Source organism: Scyliorhinus torazame, chromosome 15 (genome assembly GCF_047496885.1).
Source record: "Scyliorhinus torazame isolate Kashiwa2021f chromosome 15, sScyTor2.1, whole genome shotgun sequence".
Lineage (NCBI taxonomy): Eukaryota > Metazoa > Chordata > Chondrichthyes > Carcharhiniformes > Scyliorhinidae > Scyliorhinus > Scyliorhinus torazame.
Window position 1 is genome coordinate 103,793,526 of NC_092721.1, and position 22,352 is coordinate 103,815,877.

General features: G+C 45.2%; 1 protein-coding gene across 10 annotated transcripts in view; it reads left to right on the plus strand.

Annotated features, from left to right (window-relative positions):
• Positions 1-22,352, plus strand: part of LOC140391729 (disks large homolog 2-like) — a 1,606,854-nt gene that overhangs the window by 334,982 nt on the left and 1,249,520 nt on the right. Inside the window, exon 1 of one of the 10 annotated variants that reach the window (XM_072476526.1) lies at positions 13,052-13,305. The exons of the other annotated variants lie outside the window; for them this stretch is intronic. Within the exon in view, the coding sequence (XP_072332627.1) occupies positions 13,264-13,305 (42 nt within the window). The 5' untranslated portion in view covers positions 13,052-13,263. Of the gene's footprint in view, positions 1-13,051; positions 13,306-22,352 lie in introns of those variants that run through there. 10 annotated transcript variants of the gene reach the window in all.

A 22,352-nucleotide genomic window follows, 5' to 3' on the forward strand; every position in this document is an offset into this window, starting at 1 on the left:
TACTGGCTTTGTTTGAATTTGTGAAAGTATGGATCTTTGAAGGACTTTTGCCTAGTTGGTGGAGAGTACAGAGTGTGTGCTGCACATGAGGGTGGCATTAGTGGCTACCTCAGGACTCTGGGCACACCACATGCTCTCAGTCATGGGTGTGGTGTTGGGTGCTCTGGTGCACAGATGAGCCAACACAGTTGTATGTGGTACAACTCTATTTTATTTTAACTCTTATAATACAGTTCGTTCTGGATACTCTGCACGTGCTGTCTCCCTGAGTGTGTCGTGTAGTAGATCTGTCCTGGTCCTCCTCTGCAGCTAATACTGACCACCGGGGGTCGTGTCTGTGCTTTTATATCTTTCTGTCATTGGTTGTGGTGTTGTGTGTTCTGATTTGTCTGTTGGTGTGTCTATCATGATGTGTGTGTTTGAATATCATGACATCCCCCCTTTTTACAAAGATATGTGCCTACGTGGTTATAAATATAATTGTGTCGTGAGTGCATCTAAGTGTGTGTGTGTGTGTGTTGTGTACAGCGTGTGTATATGACGTAACTATGTACATGGGGCGATGTCGGGTGCGTCACACTAACAAGGTTGTACCATAACAAAACATGGATGCGAGAGAAAAAAAAACTTGAACAGTGGTCCGGTCAGACGATATCTGGAACAATAAACAACAACAGGTTATAATACAGAAGTGTTTGACTTTTTGAACGTATGAACAGCGTTATAAGTCTAGTCTAATGGGTGACCGCCTCAACAATGGGCTGGCCCTCAAGCCGGTTCAGCTGTGGAGATTTGTGGTCACACTGGTTCACCTTGGACTGTTGGAGGTGATGCTGTTGCCGAAGTCTCTACTTTACCATTTGTTGTACTTCGTGCAGTGCTTGGTTTTTCATTCGTGCAAATATAACATTCAACATCTTTGTTATTGTTGCCTTGGCTGTGGTTTGGTTCTGGTGGCGATGGAAGGGGCATGATCCGTGGCATCTCCACGAAGTCATCCTTGGGAACCAGTGGAGGATCCGGCGTGTGCGTACGGTTCAGTTGCGAGCGTGGAAGGCGGCGCAAAGCTCGCTGATTGCGCCTACGCACCAATCCATCCGCCCTGCATGCCAGGAACAAGGTGGAGTCTGTTTTCTTTTTATGTTTGTGGTGGACGGCATCTTGTAGCCGATGGGTCATTGCCATCGAAGTAGCACCATCACTAATATCATGCAAGGTGATGACGGTGCCAGATGTGGAAGTTGGCCGAGACCGTGCACGCTGGTTCCGGCCACCTGCTGTGCCGGAAGGGCGACTCCGCAGAGAAACGTCGAAGCATGTCGCCTTGGAGAGAGAATTGTTGTTCGCATCAACGTCTGGCGATGGCGCGAATTGGTGTGTCCATCTTGGACCGCCGGTGCTGGTCGCCACTGCCGACCCAGTGGGACTGCCACGCGATCCATTCCCTGTCGCCGTGGCATCCGCCGTCACCCTGAGCGTGCCATCACCGAGGCCGCGACACCGCCCGTCCGGAGCAAGGTCTGGCGTGCGCGAATCAGAGTCGGCGCTTGGCTGCTCCCCATCTGGAGTCCGGTCTGCCTTCCGTCGATGCCCCCCGTCCGGAGTCCCAACAGGTTCACTGGAGGCAGCCGAGATTCCCTGAAGCTGCACTTCTGGAGTCGGAACATGCAGGAATTCACCAACCAGTGGAGAGGCTCGAGCCATCGAGGGTGAAAGCGGTGCGCCGCCACTGCAGTCGTCAGTGGTCCCACCGTGATCGTCGAGTGCCTCGGTACGCACTAGGCGAGGTCTGTCACCTTGCACCTTTTGCATGGGAAGTGGGATGCTGTCGTCACTCGTCTCACATCCCGTGGATAGATCCTCATTAGCAGCTTGCTGTTCACTAGGGTTGGGTAAATTGTCAGAGTTTTCATCTGGTGGTGCACACCATGTAGGTGGACTGTCATTGTCTTGCCGTTGTCCTTCATTTGGGCTTTTCTTCTTTGGAATTTTAAATCTTCCCCCAGACATTGCAGAACCTTGTTTATTACCCCCAAATTCTCCCATATGTATGGTCTCTAATATAGGATCCAATGTTTCTATCGACATTGTACTATTTTCCAAAGAACATTCCGTTTCACTTTTCTTCTCAGGTACCTCATATGTATCTTTGTCTAATGTACATGCCTTCATGGTCTCTGGGTCTGATTTTGCTGGGACTGGCATGGTCACAGTCTCTCTTTTACTGTTCTCAATTGCCCACATTATACTCCCCATACATAACTGCTTAATCACTGGGGTTAGTGTGGTACAATGGATAATCGGGTCGACCTTATCTGCATCTTCACCATTAGTGGAAAGCACACTTGGTTCACGTGAAACTGCTGTGGGTTTTAAATTCGTTATCTGGCTACTCGATGTCGGTGTCCTCAGGATTCTTGCTCCAATGTTCTGCTCATTTATCAGTGGAGTGTGTATAGGTTCAATGCAATTAATGTTCCCCTCAAGGTTTGAAGAGTCATTACTGACTAACTGCTGGTCTCCGAAGTTGGGAATATGCGGCGTTGTGTTGAAGGGAGACATTTGTCCCTGCTGTAGATATGATTCAGGTTGTGTTATTTCCATTACCTGAGGATCAATGTCTTGTCCATTTTCTCGATCCGTACTAAAACACTGGCAATTCTCAGTCTGCTCCTTGCAAGTTAAACATTCAATTAATTTCTTTAGCAAATCCTCAGCATCCTTCTGTGGCCGTGCAGCATTATTAATCTCTGTTCGGCTATAATGATCCTGAAGGTCAGCGCATAAACCTTTTTCCTTCGGGCTTGGACGAGGCGATTCCTTTGGCTTGTCTTCAGTTGGGCTTGAACAGTCTTCAGCGCTGTGCCCTTCATTGTAGCATGAGAGACCGTCATGGTCATGCTGCTGTGTAGTGGAGCATGGTAGGCTGTTATAGCCTTCTTGCTGTTCACGTGAGCATGGCAGACTTGCATCATCTGCCGCTGGTTGGTCAGGAGAGGTTGCTAGACCCTCATGGTCTTGTTCCTGCAAGGACTGCACATTGGAGTCTTGCGTTGCTTCTATCGTGGAGGCTGTCCACGAGCTCCCTGTGGAGGCTAGTGACTCTGGAGTCACTTCTTGTTCATGCAAGGACTGCGCTCTGGAGTCTTGCGTTGCTTCTATCGTGGAGGCTGTCCACAAGCTCTCTGTGGAGGCTTGTGACACTGGAGTCACTTCTTGTTCGTGCAAGGACTGCGCTCTGGAGTCTTGCGTTTCTGCAATTGTGGAGTCTGTCCACGAGCTTGCTGTGGAGGCTTGTGACACTGGAGTCACTTCTGGTTCATGCGAGGACTGCGCTCTGGAGTCTTGCATGTCTTCTTTCATAGAGTCGGGAACGTTGAGCGGGACGTGGACCACGCTCTGTGTGGCAGCAGGGCACTCTCCGTGTGCTTGCAGCGCTCCCTGTCTGTTAATGTCAGGCTGCAGCATCATCCGGTACTGATAAGTAGGAACGTCATATCTGCTGGATTGAAGATCCTCAAATCCGAAAAATGAATCCGCATCTGCGTCGGATTCAATGTGGGGGCCGCCAATGTGCAACACAAAAGGTTCGTCCGAGTCATAGTCGTATAGGACCACGGAGCTATCATTGGGCTCGCGAGGTCCGGAAACACTGTAAAGATCATCATCGAAGTATTCGAGGTCGGAATCATCGGCTTGTGCGTAGGTAACTGCTTGTCGGAGGGTTCTTCGGAGGTCAAATTCATCTCCTGGGTCAATTTGCGGCAATGTGCTGTCATTCCAGGTGAGGGAAGGTTGTTTTACAGCTTTAACAGATTTTTGTTTTTTTGATTTGGGACGTTTCCCTTTTAAATTGGATTTGGGACGTTTCCCCTTTAAATTGGTGCAGTCTGGGGCCTCTGACATCCTGACGCTCGGTATGTAGCACGTAGGAAGCGACTGCGCATGCTCAGATCGCTGTTCCTTTACCGATGGCCGTTTTCTTGACTGCGCATGCGCAGCATCTCGCGCACGTGCAAACGAAACTTCCGGTTCTGCGCACTGCTCGCGCAACTGTGCTAGCGTGATACCTTTAGCAAGATGGCCGCCGACCTCGACCCAGCCCTCTCTCAGGCCCGGGATTTCGGCCTCTGGGAATTCAGGCTCCGGGATCCCAGCCACGAGGTGAGTACTGCAGCTTTTCTTACCTTTACTTGCTGATTGGATTGCGTTTTCTTCACAGTACTTGGAGAATTTGTCCAGGACTGCCTGGTAATCGTACCTTTGCTGCCTCCTGAAGAACCTGAACCTTGTGAATATTTCTCTTGCCCTTGCACCGGCGATGGTGAGGAGAAATTCAATTTTTTCGCTATCATCCAGGTCTTGGAGTTCAGCTGCCACCAGGAACAATTCGAACACTTGTCGGAATCGCCGCCAGTTTTCGCGGAGGTCGCCGTGGCACTGGAGCGGCTGCGGAACCGGGAGCTCTATCATTTTGCCTGGGCACTGCTGGTTGTCTGTGTACACTGAGGTATGCCGGCAGGTATCGATCCACTCCTGTACCATGTGGTGTTGGGTGCTCTGGTGCACAGATGAGCCAACACAGTTGTATGTGGTACAACTCTATTTTATTTTAACTCTTATAATACAGTTCGTTCTGGATACTCTGCACGTGCTGTCTCCCTGAGTGTGTCGTGTAGTAGATCTGTCCTGGTCCTCCTCTGCAGCTAATACTGACCACCGGGGGTCGTGTCTGTGCTTTTATATCTTTCTGTCATTGGTTGTGGTGTTGTGTGTTCTGATTTGTCTGTTGGTGTGTCTATCATGATGTGTGTGTTTGAATATCATGACAATGGGTGGCATTGTAAGAGCCCCCTTGGGCAGTAATGTGAAAGGGAGAAGGCGCAAAGGCAGCATAGAAGTAGAGAAGTTGATTGCAGAGGGTAGAGGGGGGGGGGTGGCTTGCAGGAGGAGGCTTTGGTCAGTTAAGGTCTTCTCGGAGCACTTTCGTGCCTCCACCTAAGCCAGGAGCAGTTTATTCAATGTCTGTGATTCACAAAAGAGATTCTGACAGAATGCTGACATTTGGAACCAGACCACCATTTGCAGAGCCATGAAAGGACGGCTCTACCAGTGTAAATGACCAAAGCCCTCAAATTCTTTGTGCCAGGTCGCTGTCAGGCTGATATCTTTAAGTTCACATAACCAAGAGACAGCATGGATGCTGGAAATCTCAAATAAAAACAAACAGTCCTGGAAAAACCTAGCAGGTTAGGCAGCATCTGTAGAGACAAGTAGAGTTAATGTTTCAGCTCATTAGAACTGAAGAAAGACAGAAAACAGAAACATAAGAGGCTGGATTCTCCGGTGCCAGGATTCTCCAATGCGCTGGCAGCGCACCCACCCCCGGGGATTTCCCTACGGCGTGGGGCTGCCCACAATGGGAAACCCTATTGGCTGGCTGGTGAGATGGTGAATCCTGCCGTCGAAGGGGGTGCACAGGACGGGAATCCCACCCAAGAGCTTTTAAGTCAGTGAAAAAGTGGGGAGAAGGCAGGAAGAACAAAAACAAAGGTCTGTTATAGAGCAGGAAAGATGAAATAGCAAAAATAAATCATGATGGAACAGCCAAAGAGAGTGTTAATGGGTATAGAAAGGAACAAAAGTTCATAGAATCATAGAATCTACAGTGCAGAAGGAGGCCATTTGGCCTATTGAGTTTGCACTGGCCTGTGCATCATTCTGTGAATCTCCTCTGGACTGTCTCCAAGGGTGCAAAACTACTCACAATATTCCAAATGGGGTCTGAACAGAGCCTTAAACAATTGCAGCAGTACATACCTGCCCTTGTATTCTAGCCCTCTCAAAATGAATGCAAATATTGCCTTTGCCTTCCCCACTGCCAACTGAACCTGCACGTTAATCTTAAGAGAAGCCCTTTGTGCTTCAGATTTCTGAAACCTTTTTGCATTTAGAAAATAATCTATGCCTCTATTCTTCCTACAAAAGTGCATAATCTCACACTTTTCCACATTGTATTCCATCTGCTACTGCTTTGTCCACTCTCCTAGCCTGTCCAAGTCATTCTGCAGCCTCCCCACTTCCTCAACACTACCTGTCCCTCTACTTATATTTGTATCATCTGCAAACTTAGCAACAATGCCCTCAGTTCCTACTTCCAGATCGTTAATGTATATCGTGAATAGTTATCGTCCTAACACTGAACCCTGCGGAACACCAATAGTCATCGACTGCCATCCTGAAAAAGGCACCTTTATCCCCAGTCTTTGCCTTCTGCCAGTCACCCATTCCTCTCCATGCCAGTACCTTGCCCCTAACACCATGGGCTCTTATCTTATTTAGCAGCCTCCTATGCGGCACCTTGTCAAAGGCCTTCTGCAAATCCAAATAGATCACGTCCACTACCTCTCCTTTTCCTAACTTCCTTGTTATCTCCTCAAAGACTTCTGACAGGTTTGTCAGGCATGACCTCCCCTTGATGAAGCTGTGCTAACTCAGTCCTATTTTACCATGATCTTCCAAGCATTCTGTCATTTCATCCTGTGATTTGAATTGATTTATTTGATTTAATAATAATATTTATTGTCACAAGTAGGCTTACATTAACACTGCAATGAAGTTACTGTGAAAAGTCCCTAGTTGCCACATTCCGGCGCCTGTTCAGGTACACAGAGGGAGAATTCAGAATGTCCAAATTACCTAATATTGATTTATTGTCAATATTGTATCGAAGTACAGTGAAAAGCATTTTTCTGATGCCAAGGGAATGTACACAATACGTACATAGTATACAAAAAAAAGAATAATCAACAGAGTACATTGACAAACGCTACATTGACGAATAATGATTGGTTACAGTGTGGAACAAGGGCCAAAGAAAGCAAATACACGAGCAAGGGCAGCATGCGGCGTCGTGAATATCATAGCATTTACAGTGCAGAAGGAGGCCATTTGGCCCATTGAGTCCGCAACGGCTCTTGGAAAGAGCACCCCACTTAAGTCCATTCATCCCCGTAGCCCAGTAACCACACCTAACCTGACGGCAATTTATCATGGCCAATCCACCTAACCTGCACATTTTTGGACTGTGGAAGGAAACCGGAGCACCCGGAGGAAAACCACTCCGACACGAGGAGAATGTGCAGACTCTGCACAGACAGTGACCCAAGCCCGGAATTGAACCTGGGTCCATAGAGCTGTGAAGCAACTGTGCTAACCACTGTGCTACCGTGGAAGAATTGTGGGCGGGATTCTCCCATCGGGCGGCTATGTGTCGACGCCGGCGTAAAAACGGGAGTGTTTTACTCCTGCGACGGCATCCGTTCCGGGACCCCATTCTCCGGCCCACAGGGCGCTAGCACGGCGCTGGAGTGGCCCACGCTGCTCCAGCTGCCGATCCCGGCGCCGCGCAGTCCACCCAAGCGCAGTTGGGCCGGCGCCAACTAGCGCATGCGTAGTGGCCTTCTTCCTCGCGTCAGCCCCAACGCCAAATGGCGCAGGGCTACAGGAGCCGGCGCGGAGGAAAGGAGGCCCCCAGCCAGAGTGGCTGGCCCGCTGATCGGTGGGCCCCGACCGCGGGCCAGGCCACTACGGAGGCCGCCCCCCCCCCCCGGGGGTCGGACTCCCCTCCATCCCCCCACAGGCTGCCCCCCCGGACGCCGGCGGAACTCGGATACCTTGTGACGGCCGCCCGGCCCATCCGGGCCGGAGAATCGGCGCTGCCGCCCGGGCCGGAGAGTCGGCGCAACCCCGACCGGCGCTGCACCAACCATGCGGCGCCGATTCTCCGCTCTGTGGAGAATTGCATCCCGGCGTCAGGGCGGCGTGGATTTGCGCCGCGACGCTTCTCCGACCCCGCGCGGTGTTGGAGAATTCCGCCCAGTGTTTTTATAGGGAACAGATCAGTCCGAGGGAGAGTCATTGAGGAGTCTTGTAGCTGTGGGGTAAAAAGCTGTTCCTATGTCTGAATGTGCGGGTCTTCAGACTTCTGTGGCTTCTGCCTGATGGAAAGGACTGGAAGAGGGCAAAGCCTGGGTGTGAGGGGTCTCTGACAATGCTGTCTGCCTTCCTGAGGCAGTGAGATATGTATATAGAATCAGTGGGAGGGTGGCAAGCTTGTATGTTGCGTTGGGCTAAGTTCACCACGCGTTGCAATTTCTTGCGATCTTGGACCGAGCAGTTGCCATACCAAGCTGTGATGCAGCCGGATAGGATGTTCTCTATGGCTCATAGAACAAAGAACAAAGAAATGTACAGCACAGGAACAGGCCCTTCGGCCCTCCAAGCCCGTGCCGACAATACTGCCCGACTAAACTACAATCTTCTACACTTCCTGGGTCCGTATCCTTCTATTCCCATCCTATTCATATATTTGTCAAGATGCCCCTTAAATGTCCCTATCGTCCCTGCTTCCACTACCTCCTCCGGTAGTGAGTTCCAGGCACCCACTACCCTCTGCGTAAAAAACTTGCCTCGTACATCTACTCTAAACCTTGCCCCTCTCACCTTAAACCTATGCCCCCTAGTAATTGACCCCTCTACCCTGGGGAAAAGCCTCTGACTATCCACTCTGTCTATGCCCCTCATAATTTTGTATACCTCTATCAGGTCGCCCCTCAACATCCTTCGTTCCAGTGAGAACAAACCGAGTTTATTCAACCGCTCCTCATAGCTTATGCCCTCCATACCAGGCAACATTCTGGTAAATCTCTTCTGCACCCTCTCTAAAGCCTCCACATCCTTCTGGTAGTGTGGCGACCAGAATTGAACACTATACTCCAAGTGTGGCCTAACTAAGGTTCTATACAGCTGCAACATGACTTGCCAATTCTTATACTCAATGCCCCGGCCAATGAAGGCAAGCATGCCGTATGCCTTCTTGACTACCTTCTCCACCTGTGTTGTCCCTTTCAATGACCTGTGGACCTGTACTCCTAGATCTCTTTGACTTTCAATACTCTTGAGGGTTCTACCATTCACTGTATATTCCCTACCTGCATTAGCCCTTCCAAAATGCATTACCTCACATTTGTCCGGATTAAACTCCATCTGCCATCTCTCCGCCCAAGTCTCCAGACAATCTAAATCCTGCTGTATCCTCAGACAGTCCTCATCGCTATCCGCAATTCCACCAACCTTTGTGTCGTCTGCAAACTTACTAATCAGACCAGTTACATTTTCCTCCAAATCATTTATATATACTACAAAGAGCAAAGGTCCCAGCACTGATCCCTGTGGAACACCACTGGTCACAGCCCTCCAATTAGAAAAGCATCCCTCCATTGCTACCCTCTGCCTTCTATGGCCTAGCCAGTTCTGTATCCACCTTGCCAGTTCACCCCTGATCCCGTGTGATTTCACCTTTTGTACTAGTCTACCATGAGGGACCTTGTCAAAGGCCTTACTGAAGTCCATATAGACAACATCTACTGCCCTACCTGCATCAATCATCTTAGTGACCTCCTCGAAAAACTCTATCAAGTTAGTGAGACACGACCTCCCCTTCACAAAACCGTGCTGCCTCTCACTAATACGTCCATTTGCTTCCAAATGGGAGTAGATCCTGTCTCGAAGAATTCTCTCCAGTAATTTCCCTACCACTGAAGTAAGGCTCACCTGTAAAAGTTTGTGAGATTCGATGCAGACATGCCGAATTTCTTTAGCTTCTGTAGGAAGCAGCGACGCTGTTGGGCATTCTTGACTGTTGCATCAATGTGAGTGGATCAAGACAAATTGTTGATGATGGTGACCCCCAGGAACTTAAAGCTATCGACCATCTCCACTTCGGAGCCATTGATGTAGACAGGACTGAGAGTCGTGCTACGCTTCCTAAGGTAATGATCAGTTCCTTGGTCTTTCCTTGATAATAGACTGCAAAAGATTACCAATGACCAAAGTCAGGCTAACCGGCCTGTATTTTCTTTTCTTCTGCCTCCCTCCCTTCTTAACAGGAGTGTTACATTTGCCATTTTACAGTCCTCATTCTCGCCCGAGGCATATGCACCCTGTGCAACATCTTAAACTGTATCAGGCTCAGTCTTGCACAAGAGGAGGTCCTGTTTACCCTACGCAGTGCCTCAATCCATGCTCCCCAATTGATCTCTCCTCCCAACTCCGCTTCCCATTTCTCCTTGATCTTTACCACCCGCTCGCCTCCCTGCTCCCCCAGCCACTTGTATAATACCCCAATTCTTCCTTCCCCTTCCACATCCAGAAAGAGCAGTCGCTCCAGCAGGGTGTATCCCAGTAACCTAGGGAACTCCCTCCAGACCATTTGTGCAAAGTCCCTAACCTGCAGATACCTGAACTCACTCTCCCTCGGCAGTTCTATCCTTTCCCTTAGCTCCTCCAGACTGGCGAACCCTTCCTCCACATACAGATCCCTCACGTTGACCAGCCCCACTTCTCTCCACCCCCTGTATACACAATCCATCCCCCCCCGGCTCAAACCCATGATTCTCGCACAGTGGCGTTAGCACCGACATCCCTTCCACCCTAAAATGCCTCCTCAACGTATTCCATATCTTCACCGTAGACTGCACCACCCTGAATACCTACTTGGAGCCATCGGCAACGCTGCCATCACCATAGCCCTAAAACTAGACTCCTTACAAGATTCTTCCTCCATCCTAACCCAGTCTACCCCTTCTCCTTCCCACCACTGCCACACCTTGGATTCTATGCCTTCTGACTCTATATTGGTTCCTGCTATTGATCTAATTTTAATTCTTACTAACAAGGCAACATTCAGCCCCTCTGCCCATCTGCTTGTCCTTTCAATCGGACACATATCCTTGGATATTTAGATCCCAGCCCAGATCCCCTTGCAGCCACTTCTCTGTGATGCCCGCAACCTCATACCAACAATTTCAATGTTCGTTACAATGTTCATTTACCTTATTTCATATGCTGCATCCTTTAGCTACAAAATGTGCCTCGATCTCTGAGGAGCATACTATAGACAGAACCAGTCTTATGGTTTATTACAATGTAGTCCAGGATAGAAACTGTGGGCAGGATTCTCCGGCCACGTCTGCCTGCCGACCGGAGAATCCTGCCCGAGGTCAATGGACTTCTTCATTGTCCGCATCTCACCTGGGCGTTCTTGCGGTGAGCGGGGCAGAAGAATTCAGCCCATAATTTTGAGGTTCTGAAAATCCGGAAATTGGAATTCAAGTTTGAGGAAACATCTGCGTCCATGTTTTTTTTAATTACAGATTTTAACCAGAGCTCACAATCTAAGGTTTTCCCAGGGTTTGAACTGCATTTCACCAGGTGTGAGACATCAATATTAGTTGAATGAAAAGGCTTTACTTCGTGAAATAATGGTGCAGTTGCTAAGATGTGACATGTAAATATGCATTCAATGACCTTGACCCTTGTGCGAGGTCACTAAACCCCTTTTTGCACCTTGGGGTAGACTGGAATTGAGTGTCTTAGCCGCCTGCACCTGCAACCTTTGTCAGTCTGGAGACCTTCCTGACACCCTGAGGGAACAGGACCTCTGTTCTCCTGTGTCTCACCTGTTCAAGACAATTAGAGAATCCTTGGACATGGTCTGATGCCTTTTCGACATTTCTGTAGTTTGTCTTTAATTTTCAACTTTAAAAAAATCGAATTCCAGCCACTTCTGCAGCAACAATAAGTCTCTCCTTTAGTACATACTGTCTGGCTTTAGATGGTGCAAGCCACCTTTAAGTGGTACTTGCCTCAAATGAACCTAATCCTTCGGCTGAGGCAGCCTCTCAACAGTTAAACTCTGGGCTGCACATCAAAATTATTATAGTTAGTATGCAGCATAAAGTTTGTATGCTATCTGCATCACTTTGAAAAGACTGACATTAATTGTGCATTGCGATATCTGCACTCAATTTCAGGGGCTATCCAATTGTGTCTGTGTGTAAACTCAATAAAGATGTATTAATTATAATGTGTTATTGAATGTGTCATATATGATTGTGATGTATTATATATGATTAAGTACAATATTAGAATAGTATATCTATTTAATAACTATAGAAATAAGAAGATTGCCCATTGTTACCATTATGTACCTCATTCATTGTTCCGTTAATGCATTATTGCTAATGTTATTATCAGGGACTTTTACCTGTGATCCCAGGCTGATCAGTTCAGCCAAGCCCCTGTCTCTTACTCTCTCTCATCCCAGACTCAGTCTCTCTGATCTTCCAGCAATAACAACAGCTTGCATTGATATAAGACCTTTAGCATAGTAAAATGTCCCAAGACATTCCACAGGAGTATTAGCAGATGCAGAATTGTCACTGAGCCACAAAAAAACAAAGCCTGGTCAAAGGACTATCATAAAGAAATAGAGTGAGGTAGAGAGGTGGAGGGGTTTAGGGAGGAAATTCCAGGGCTTCTAGACAGCTGAAGGCATGTTTTCCAGTCGTGTGACAAAATAAATTAGGAATGCACAAGAGACCATAAATGAAGGTTGCAGAAATAAGATAAATGCCTATGGAAGGATTTGAACATCATGTTGAGAATTTTAACTTTGAGGCAATGCTGGACCAGAATCACGTAATTCAGTGGTTGCAGGAGTAATCTGTAATCATGCTTCCGTACGAGTGAGGATACGGACAGCATAGTTTCAAAGTCCAAACCCCAGCCAAAAGCTCTGGCATCTGTTATCTCTTGCTGACAGAACCATGTTAGCTGAATGGCAATTAATATTATTGGCTGGAGTTCAGATTTCCCACAATCATTGAATTGGATTGCTTTTGAACAAAGTAAAATTTAAATCAATATATAACTGCTATTCCCAACTTGAAAACTGAAGCCAGTACATTCTGATTTGCTTTATTGTTGATTTAAATACAAACCATTTAACAGTTAAATTGTGGCAGAATTTATTTGAGTTGCTCTGGAAATCCTCAACCTTGTTTTCTTTAAACCAGTATGCTTTCAGTAGGAGTACACAATTCTTTCCGTTCTGTTGCATTACGATAGATCAACAGTCTTCATTGCCACAGTAACTGGGAATCAAGGATATTTAAATCTTCAGCAACAATACTGGAATTGTCTATTATACTTTCATTTAATTTATAGATTTCAGTCAGTGCATCGAATTATTTACAAAATAGTGCTTTCTTCTTTTAATGACTAAAATCACGATCAACACAGTTTTAAACAGACACAGAAGACAGAGGCATCTCTACCTTGCTGAAGCTCCTGTGTTTGGTCTGTACTATATGTAGCCAGGAAGCTGGTCACTGTTCCATATGCTCTTTGCCTACTGCAATGTTTTTTGCATGTTACTGCGCAGTGAGAACCAAGGTTAAGGTAAGGACTAGATCAAAGCCATTGTGCAGTTGGAGACATGTAAACAAGCTGGAAACATCAGTGTCTGCCTTTCACAGTTTATTAAAAGCAGGAGTTTGCAGTTGCTAGACAAACAGGTGGTGCAACTCAGATGGTGCTGACCATTTTGTGCTTCTGTATTTGTCGGTCAGGTTTTCAGTTGTACTAGCCTTATTATACAGGTCCTTTTAACTATTTTGTTAACCCTCTGTTGTGCATTTTTCATATGTTATACTAGTACCGAAGAACAAAAATTCAGACTGAAATAAGGAGGGTAGGCCAGGGCTGACAGCTTACATGGTTTGTGCTGGGAGATTGCATGAATAGCTCTGAATTTTATTTTAGACTTTTAAATTAAAAGCGTTTTTTATGATGATTGCTTTTGTAGATTTGCCAGAATGTGGTGATAAGATTACAGGACATGAAGCCGAAATAAATTATATAGGAATGTACATGAATTGAAGTGCGAGTTCAAAATCAACCACTACCATGATTATTAGTTTATTAATTGATAAAAGTATAGCTGACCCATGCCACCTATTCTGTGACTTATGATGCAAGATTGCTGATTTAACATTCATGAAAATGGGTTTACAAATTAATAATAATCTGCAACTTCAGTCTAAGTGCAGGTTTGACAATCTAGCTGAAGATGATTGCACTGCTGTAAATTCTATTGACATCTCTTAAAGATTGGAGCAAGGAACAGGCCAGACACCAGGCATGATGTAGACATAATGGGGCATTTAGTCTCATATACAGAAGCATCATTTGTATGTATATAATGCGTAATGAAGTGCCATTACTGTTTGGGGAGAATAATTAAGTCAAATCATTGTATATTTAATATAGATCTTTGTCATTGATACTTGGGTAATCAATTTTCATTCTCTCTCTCGTCGCATAATTGTTTCCATGAGAACCAGTAGCTCGGTTAGTATTATATTTACAAGAATGTTGTATTATGACATCCTGAACTGTTATTAAACATAATATTATTGCAGAAGGTTTGGTGCAATGGCATTGAAAATTATTCTAGAATTAATCTGGTTGATAAATTTGGCTTTTTTATTGACCTGCAGACACTAAAAATAACTGAACATCATATTTTCCAATTTGCCAAAGCTCCTCTTCTTATTGTCATGGAAACAATCTATCTTATTTGCATGCTGCATTCAACTATGTACATACAACTGTGGCTGGATGTGGAAAATATACCCAGGATTCAGCTGTTTTTCACCATTTACATAATTTTAAAATCTAATTGGCAAGTTAAATTCTGAAGGAGGAAAATTGAGAAAAAAGAAACAGTCAGTGCCTGTCAAAACGTTAAAATGTTTTTTTTTCTTTCGGAGTGTTTCTTAAGAATCTTTTAAAAACACAATCACCCTGAATCTGAACACATTAGGAACATGAAGAATTTGGGACCAATACTATAATGAAGTATTTAAAATATACTTTATACATATTTTAAACAATGAATGACAAACAAAATAAACTTTTCATTCAGTATAGGAAGACTTGATTAGATTTTATATGTAGCTATTTACTTATTTATTATTGTTTGTACAAACAGTTGTAAATTCTGCCAGGGTTCAAAGGCAAATCTGGCCAATTAACTAAAGGCCCATTTACAGTGGGGCCCTGGATTGTGATATGTTTGCATCCTACAATAAAACAGATAATAGGAAGAAAGGTAGCAAATATACATTTGTCTTACCACAGAGAACACTATATGGAAGTAGAAATCATGTGAGAAAATTCAACAGATTATTATTAATAAGAAATTAATGCTAACAAAACAGTATTGTATAAAAGGTTTGCCCATTGGAATTGACATTTATGCTATTCCAAACAGATTAATATCCTCATGCTCAGATTCTTTACTGGAAAAGTGACAGTGGCCTCATGATGGCTACCTATCCTTTGCACTTTTGAGTGATTTGGAGCAGTTATATAGGATAATGTTTCATCATTTAGTCAGAAAAGTGAAAATACATTGAAACCTAAGCAAAATTGTGTTCTTCATTCAAGACCAAGTGGCATCAAAGGAGACATTATTACTATCATTATTACTGAAAGAGCCCAGATGCAGAAAGGAGAAATAAAATTATCTAGGGAACTTACTGCACACAGGCTGGAGAGATGGCGAGATATTTTGGATCAACTTACTTTGACCAGCAAAAATAATCCACAATAAATCAATCCCAAACTCAAGAGTCATGTTAGTCTTTACAAAGAAAGGGAGACTATAGTTAAAGACATCTGACCAGCTTCAACCGACTACGTACATTATAACTCTGACAATTTTGCAAGTACATTGCATTGGTGGTACTTCTCTACATCAAGTGACCAGAATACTTTGATGCACAACATAGGAGAGGAGATTAATAAAGTACTCCATACTCCTGATCCAGAGGTCCCTCCACGTGGGAGTCCCAAATGTCAGTGACAGGGATTCTAATTAAATGCCATCCTGATTATGGATTTTGCCTCCTGAATTCTCCAGCATTATTGGGCAGGTGGAGAACATGGGAAGAAAGCTATCTATTCCCTCACAACCTCTCACATAAATGGGTTCTACTAAACGGGAACTACTATGAGGCTGTTTTGAAAGTAGTTGTGCCAAGTCCATTTCCTGTGACTCCTAACAATAGATGCTGCTCAGTACATTTATGAAAAAGAGGATTATGTTTTAAAAAAAAAAAAGAAGAATTTTGTATGGATGCAAGTAAAACCAATACCACCTCCAACGTTATCAGTGAATGGGGGATTGGTTCAATGCAAGTAAAACCAATACCACCTCCAACGTTATCAGTGAATGGGGGATTGGTTCATGTTTTGTCCTTCCAAAGTTGCTGCATCTGATAATATTAGCAGAAGTTAATGATTGTTTTCAAGGTTGAATGCTTACATCTGTTTGACCAGGTGCATTACTTCTCCAGGAACTTGAGTAGTTTTTCAGGAAATACTTCTGCTTCCTCCTTTACTGTATCTCATAGAACATAGAACGATACAGCGCAGTACAGGCCCTTCGGCCCACCGTCTATCTTAGAGCTAATTCTCAATCCCAAGATTGCTGCCTTGCTTCTCATTTTGCAAATATCTCAGTGACACAAAGCTGATGTTTCACTGTACGGTTTTATTCTGGAAAAGTCCTTTAACATGCAAACTGAGAAGAGAAATCCATAACTATTCCTGATTTCAGAAACATTTTAACCCTGTGTAAATGAATGGGTTTTGAATGAGGATTAATATGCTCTGTACAAAAAATCCCTTCAAGTTATATAAAATGAAAACATGTAAGGGGTTCTCATTAATTATCGATTACATTGTTGAAAAGCTGGCTTCACTTGATATATACAAAGGTAAGTTGGTTCCTTGGAGCTGACCTTTTTCACGTAAGGTGAGTTTTGTTTTTGTGACATTTTGATAATATAGTAAATCATTTTTACATCTGTTCTGTCAAATTCTTGAAAAATATAATTCAAATAGACTTATGGTCAATTTTAAAAGATTTATATGAGATTTAAATCAGAGAAATTGCAAATCTCATCGTTCATGCAACAATTAGAAATTGGCCGTCTATCTTAGAGCTAATTCTCAATCCCAAGATTGCTGCCTTGCTTCTCATTTTGCAAATAAAGATCCTGTTGATTACCTCACCAAATCGTCTCCAACTGTTTGGTATCTCTTTTAGCATAGATTTAACATAGAACATACAGTGCAGAAGAAGGCCATTCGGCCCATTGAGTCTGCACTGACCCACTTAAGCCCTCACTTCCACCCTATCCCCATAACCCAATAACCCCTCTTAACCTTTTTTGGACACTAAGGGCAATTTATCATGGCCAGTCCACCTACCCTGCATGTCTTTGGACTGTTGGAGGAAACCGGAGCACCCGGAGGAAACCCACGCAGACATGGGGAGAATGTGCAGACTCCACATAGACAGTGACCCAGCGGGGAATCAAACCTGGGACACTGGCACTGTGAAGCCACAGTGCAATCCACTTGTGCTACCGTGCTGCCCAACCATTTTCTATGTTTTTAAAATTATGCTGTTACAAATCTTCAAACTCCTTTTTATTATATGATTTGAAAACTTCAATTACAATTGATGATTCATGTTCAGGGTGTCGTGTCGTTACGTAGAGGATTCTGGGTGTTTGGCAATGCATCACATGGCAGATGCACGCAGTGTGGATACAACACTAGCTAAGTGACAGAAAGCAGAGAGTAATGGTGAAAGATTGTTTTTCTGACTGGATGCCTGGATTTTCATCCTTGAGGGGGATAAGGAGAGATGGAAATATTCCCGGCGCCGCCCACTCACCTCAGGAGAAAATGCCTGCCAAGGCACGATTTTCATTGCTGGGGACTGGGTGTGTCCTGTGGTTGGGCCAGCTGACCTGGGAAGAAATGCAGAGGCAGCCACAGGGGCTGCTTGATGCTGATGTGGGCTGTTTAAAAGGCCTGTTTTGGGGCCATGGGACTTTGGCGCAATGAAAAGAAAAGCACAAAGGCCCTCCAGGCCTCATACCCCTTCAGCTTCCAAATAATCCCCATATCAAACATGCAACCTCATGCCCCCAACTCATCCCCTATGTCCCCTCATGACCACATGCTGGGCTCAACTTTCCTACCCACTCCCTCAGGCCCCCATGCCAGGCATTCCATTCACCCAGGGAGCCCAGACATCTATTAGAATAACAGAACATCCTGAGGAAACATTGTTTGATTGACAGCTCAATTTCACAATGTTTGTTGAAATAAAGTGAATAGTTTCAAGTGTTTGTGGTTTTTGAAATGTCAAAGGGCCTGGATGATTAATACTTTTATTGGCTTGTCATCCAGACATTTTTTCATAGGAGAAAGTAATTATTGGAATACAATTTTTCTAAGATTTTTTGCACATGCCACTTTATTTACACTATTCATTTGTTCCAGAAAGTGCACTGTGGATCAATGGTCATGAAGTGCCAGAGACTGGCATAGGGGATATGAGGGATCTGATGGTATGTGTGTCTATTGTCATAATATACACCAGTATATTATGGTGCAGACACACACACACACTGATGGACATGCAGTGGGACCAATCAGCATACACAACACCGCAGCCAATCACCAGGGAGAGCACATGCACTATAAAGGCAGGGGACAGGAGAGTTCCCGCTCATTCTAGTAGCAGCCAGCTCGGAACACAGAGCTCACAGCCTGCAACACAGACATTCACCATGTGCTGAGTGCATCACCTGGTTAGGACTAGGCAAGGGTCAACAGTTAAAAGCTGTAATTGCATTTACCCAAGTATGTTAATATAGTTAATCTTATAATAAAATAGAGTTGCAACACATCCAGTGTTGGTGACCTGTTTGTGATCCAGAACACCCAACACATCATGGTACAAGGTGTGGTTGCATACTAGCACTTCTGAGACCCACCTGCAACTAATCAGCATTCCGGCATCCTGAAGTATGGAGAACATTAACCCGCTGCCGCTGCTCCGCATCGCCAGCACCTCAGCGTACAGTGACAGCCAGCAACGATACCCAGGCAAGATGTTCACGATCCGGGTTCCGCAGCAGCTCCAGTGCCACGGCGATCTCTGCAAAAACTGGCAGCCGAACTAGAAGACCTGGCCGATCCTGCAAAAACAGAGCTTCTCCTCACCATCGCCGGTGCCAGAGCAGAAGAAATCTTTAAAAAATTCAAGTTCTCCAAGGGGCAAAACAGGAGCGACTTCCAGGCAGTCCTGGACAAATTCGGCAAATACTATGAGGAAATCACACTCCAAACATCAAGGAAAGGTAAGAGAAGCGCCAGTACTCACCTCGAGGCCGAAATCTCGGAGCAGAGAACAGTTTTGGTCGGCGGCCACCTTTCTAAAGGGTCTGCACTTGCGCATTTGCGCGACGCCGCGCATGCGCAATCACGAAAACGGCCATCAGTAAAGGAACCGTGATCCGCGCATGTGCAAAAGCCTCCTACATGCTACGTCATGCGCGTCATGACGTCAGAGGCCCCGGACCACGCCCATTTAAAGGGAAACGTCCCAAATCAAAAAAAAAATCTTTTAAAGCTGTAAAACAACCTTCCTTCACCTGGAATGACAGCACAATGCCTCAAATTGAACCAGGAAATTAAATAAACCTCCGAAGAACCCTGCAACAAGCAGTTACCTACCCCCAAACCGATTCCGACTTCCCGCAGACCAGTGACACCGACGACCCGAGGGAGCCTTTTCGAGTCGCTGTTATAACAAAGAACAGGCTGTCCCCGAATCAAAACCACCAGCCACTGTCAGTGCACAGCATTGATCCAGATGATGAGTGGTGTGCCACCCTGATGGTCAACCAGAATTCGGCGCCCACCCCAGAGACTTGACTTATGAGTTTTACGATGTTGGACTCTTTGATCTGTTCTGTTATCCTGTTTGATCGTTCCAGTAGTTTGTATATAATGTTCATTTCGTTGTTGGTGTGACACCCTATTTCTCGGCACCAGGCACCTTCCCGTGTAAATAGATTAGCCTCATGTATATAGTCATGTAAATAACACACACACACATAGTCAGGTACATTCACTACACAATATTTATTGTCATGCAGGCACATATTCTTTATATAAAAGAGGGGATGTCATAATATACACCAGTATATCGTGGTGCAGACACACACACACACTGATGGACATGCAGTGGGACCAATCAGCATACACAACACCGCAGCCAATCACCAGTGAGAGCACACGCACTATAAAGACAGGGGACAGGAGAGTTCCCGCTCATTCTAGTAGCAGCCAGCTCGGAGCACAGAGCTCACAGCCTGCAACACATACATTCACTATGTGCTGAGTGCATCACCTGGTTAGGTCTAGGCAAGGGTCAACAGTTAAAAGCTGTAATTGCATTTACCCACAGTTCAAGTATGTTAATATAGTTAACCTTATAATAAAATAGAGTTGCACCACTTCCAGTGTTGGTGACCTGTTTGTGATCCAGAACACCCAACACATCATCTATGTCTCGGGGGAAGGGGGGGCATTACTTGGCATAGGGGACATGAGGGGACCTTTTCAATTAACCCTAGTGTGCAGCTGGTGTGAAATCTAGTTGAAGTACAACTGCCTTCCTGAAAATTTAAAAAAAAAACCTTATCAGACATGGGCTCTCAATAAGCCCCAAAACTGTCACAGCTCTTTAATAGGAGCAGGCCTGTTCAAGGCCTGATCCCTCCCATGCCCTCATGAAAATGGTCTAGTTGCAGAAGCAGAGGCAGGATTTCCAAGTGAGCCATCGCAAACTTTTTTTTCTGGTCTTGCCCCTGTGTGGTCCAAATCAGAGCTATGAAAATCTGGCCGCAGACTACATAAGCAAGGAAGCCATGCTAAACCTTTATAAATCGTTGGTTAGGCCCTAACTGATGTATTGTGTCCAATTCTGTGCCTCACACTTTAGGAAGCGTGACATAGTCTTGGAGAAGGTGCAGATGAGCTGTACTATAATGGTACAGGGATGTAGAACTTCAGTTATGTGCAATGACAAAATAAACTTGGGTTTGCTCCTTAGAACAGAGAACATTAAGAGGAGATTTAAGAGAGTGAATAATTTTGATGGAGGAAATAAGGAGAAATTGTTTCCAGTGGCAGAACGTTTGACAATCAGAAGATACAGATTTAAGGTAATTGGCAAAAGAACCAGAGGAAAGATGAGGAAAATTGTATTGCTGTTATGATCTGGAATGCACAACCCGGAAAGATAATAGAAGTTGATTCAATGATAATTTTCAAAATGGAATTAGATGACTACTTGAGAAGAAAACGTTTGCAGAACGTGGTGAAAGAGCAATGGAATGAGACTAACTGGATACCTCTTTCAGAAAGTCGACTAAGGCACAGGGGACCAAATGGTCTCCTTCTATGTTCTATCCTGCGATGTTTCTTTGATATATTATATATTTATAGTGATTATTATGTTGTGCTTTAACAAAGTTTGTTCTGGTTCTCAGTAACAGCAGTTATTTTGTAAATGCTGATTCTCGATATCTCATATGTGATATGTCATTGATATGTGATGATTTTCACTGCTAATCCAGGATTGACTATTAATAATAGAAATGATGGATATTATGTGGCTATTTATGGATATTTTATGTTGATTAGAAGGCAGTGATTCACTGTGAAGTTAAAATCTTGCCAAAATATAAGAAAGGTCAACAATGAAGCTGTTTAAGCCATCAATGTAGAAAACGCTCTTCAAGCTAGTGCCATTTTAACTTTTCCTGCGGGCTTTCCCCTCCCTTATCTTGTCCTGACAGCATTGACTCTTTGCTGGGGCCAGTTCCATCGATTCCTTCATACATCTCTCCACTCCTTATTATTCATGTTGAGTACTTGCTTGTATTGATGGGTGCTACTTTGTCAATGCACACATCGCAGCAGAGTTAGATCCATTTCTTCCAAATTTCTGTACTTTGTGAAATAATGGGCGTGATTCCCAGAAGAATTTCTAAGCATTCTAGCGAGCGGGAATTGCTGCGAGTTTCCCGGCGCTCAGCCCAGTGAGGCCGGCAACGCTATTCAACGTTAATTGGTCCACTTAACGAGGCCTCAAGGTCTTCTCGCCCCAAATAATGGCTCGCCAGCTGATTCGCCAGGACCGTGCTCACCAACCCCCCAGTAACAATGTCGAGCAGCACTTAAGCTGCACTTGCTCAGCCAAACCCAGCCAGCTCGCAATAATGGTGTCGAGGAGACCAGCTCCAAGATTAGGAGATACTGACCTGGGGAGGCTTGTGGAAATGGTGGAGGCCAGGAGGGATGTCCTGTTCCCCCAGGGATCGAGGAGGATGGGCGACAAGGCTGCCACTGCTGCCTGGGACGAGGTGGCGGAAGCTGTCAGCTCGGGCAGTGTGACCAGGAGGACTGGCCTCCAGTGTTTGAAGAAGGTCAAAGACCTACATTAGGCAGCACGAGTGAGTAGACACCAACGTTCCCCCCCCCCCCCCCGCACCCCCAAGGGAGTA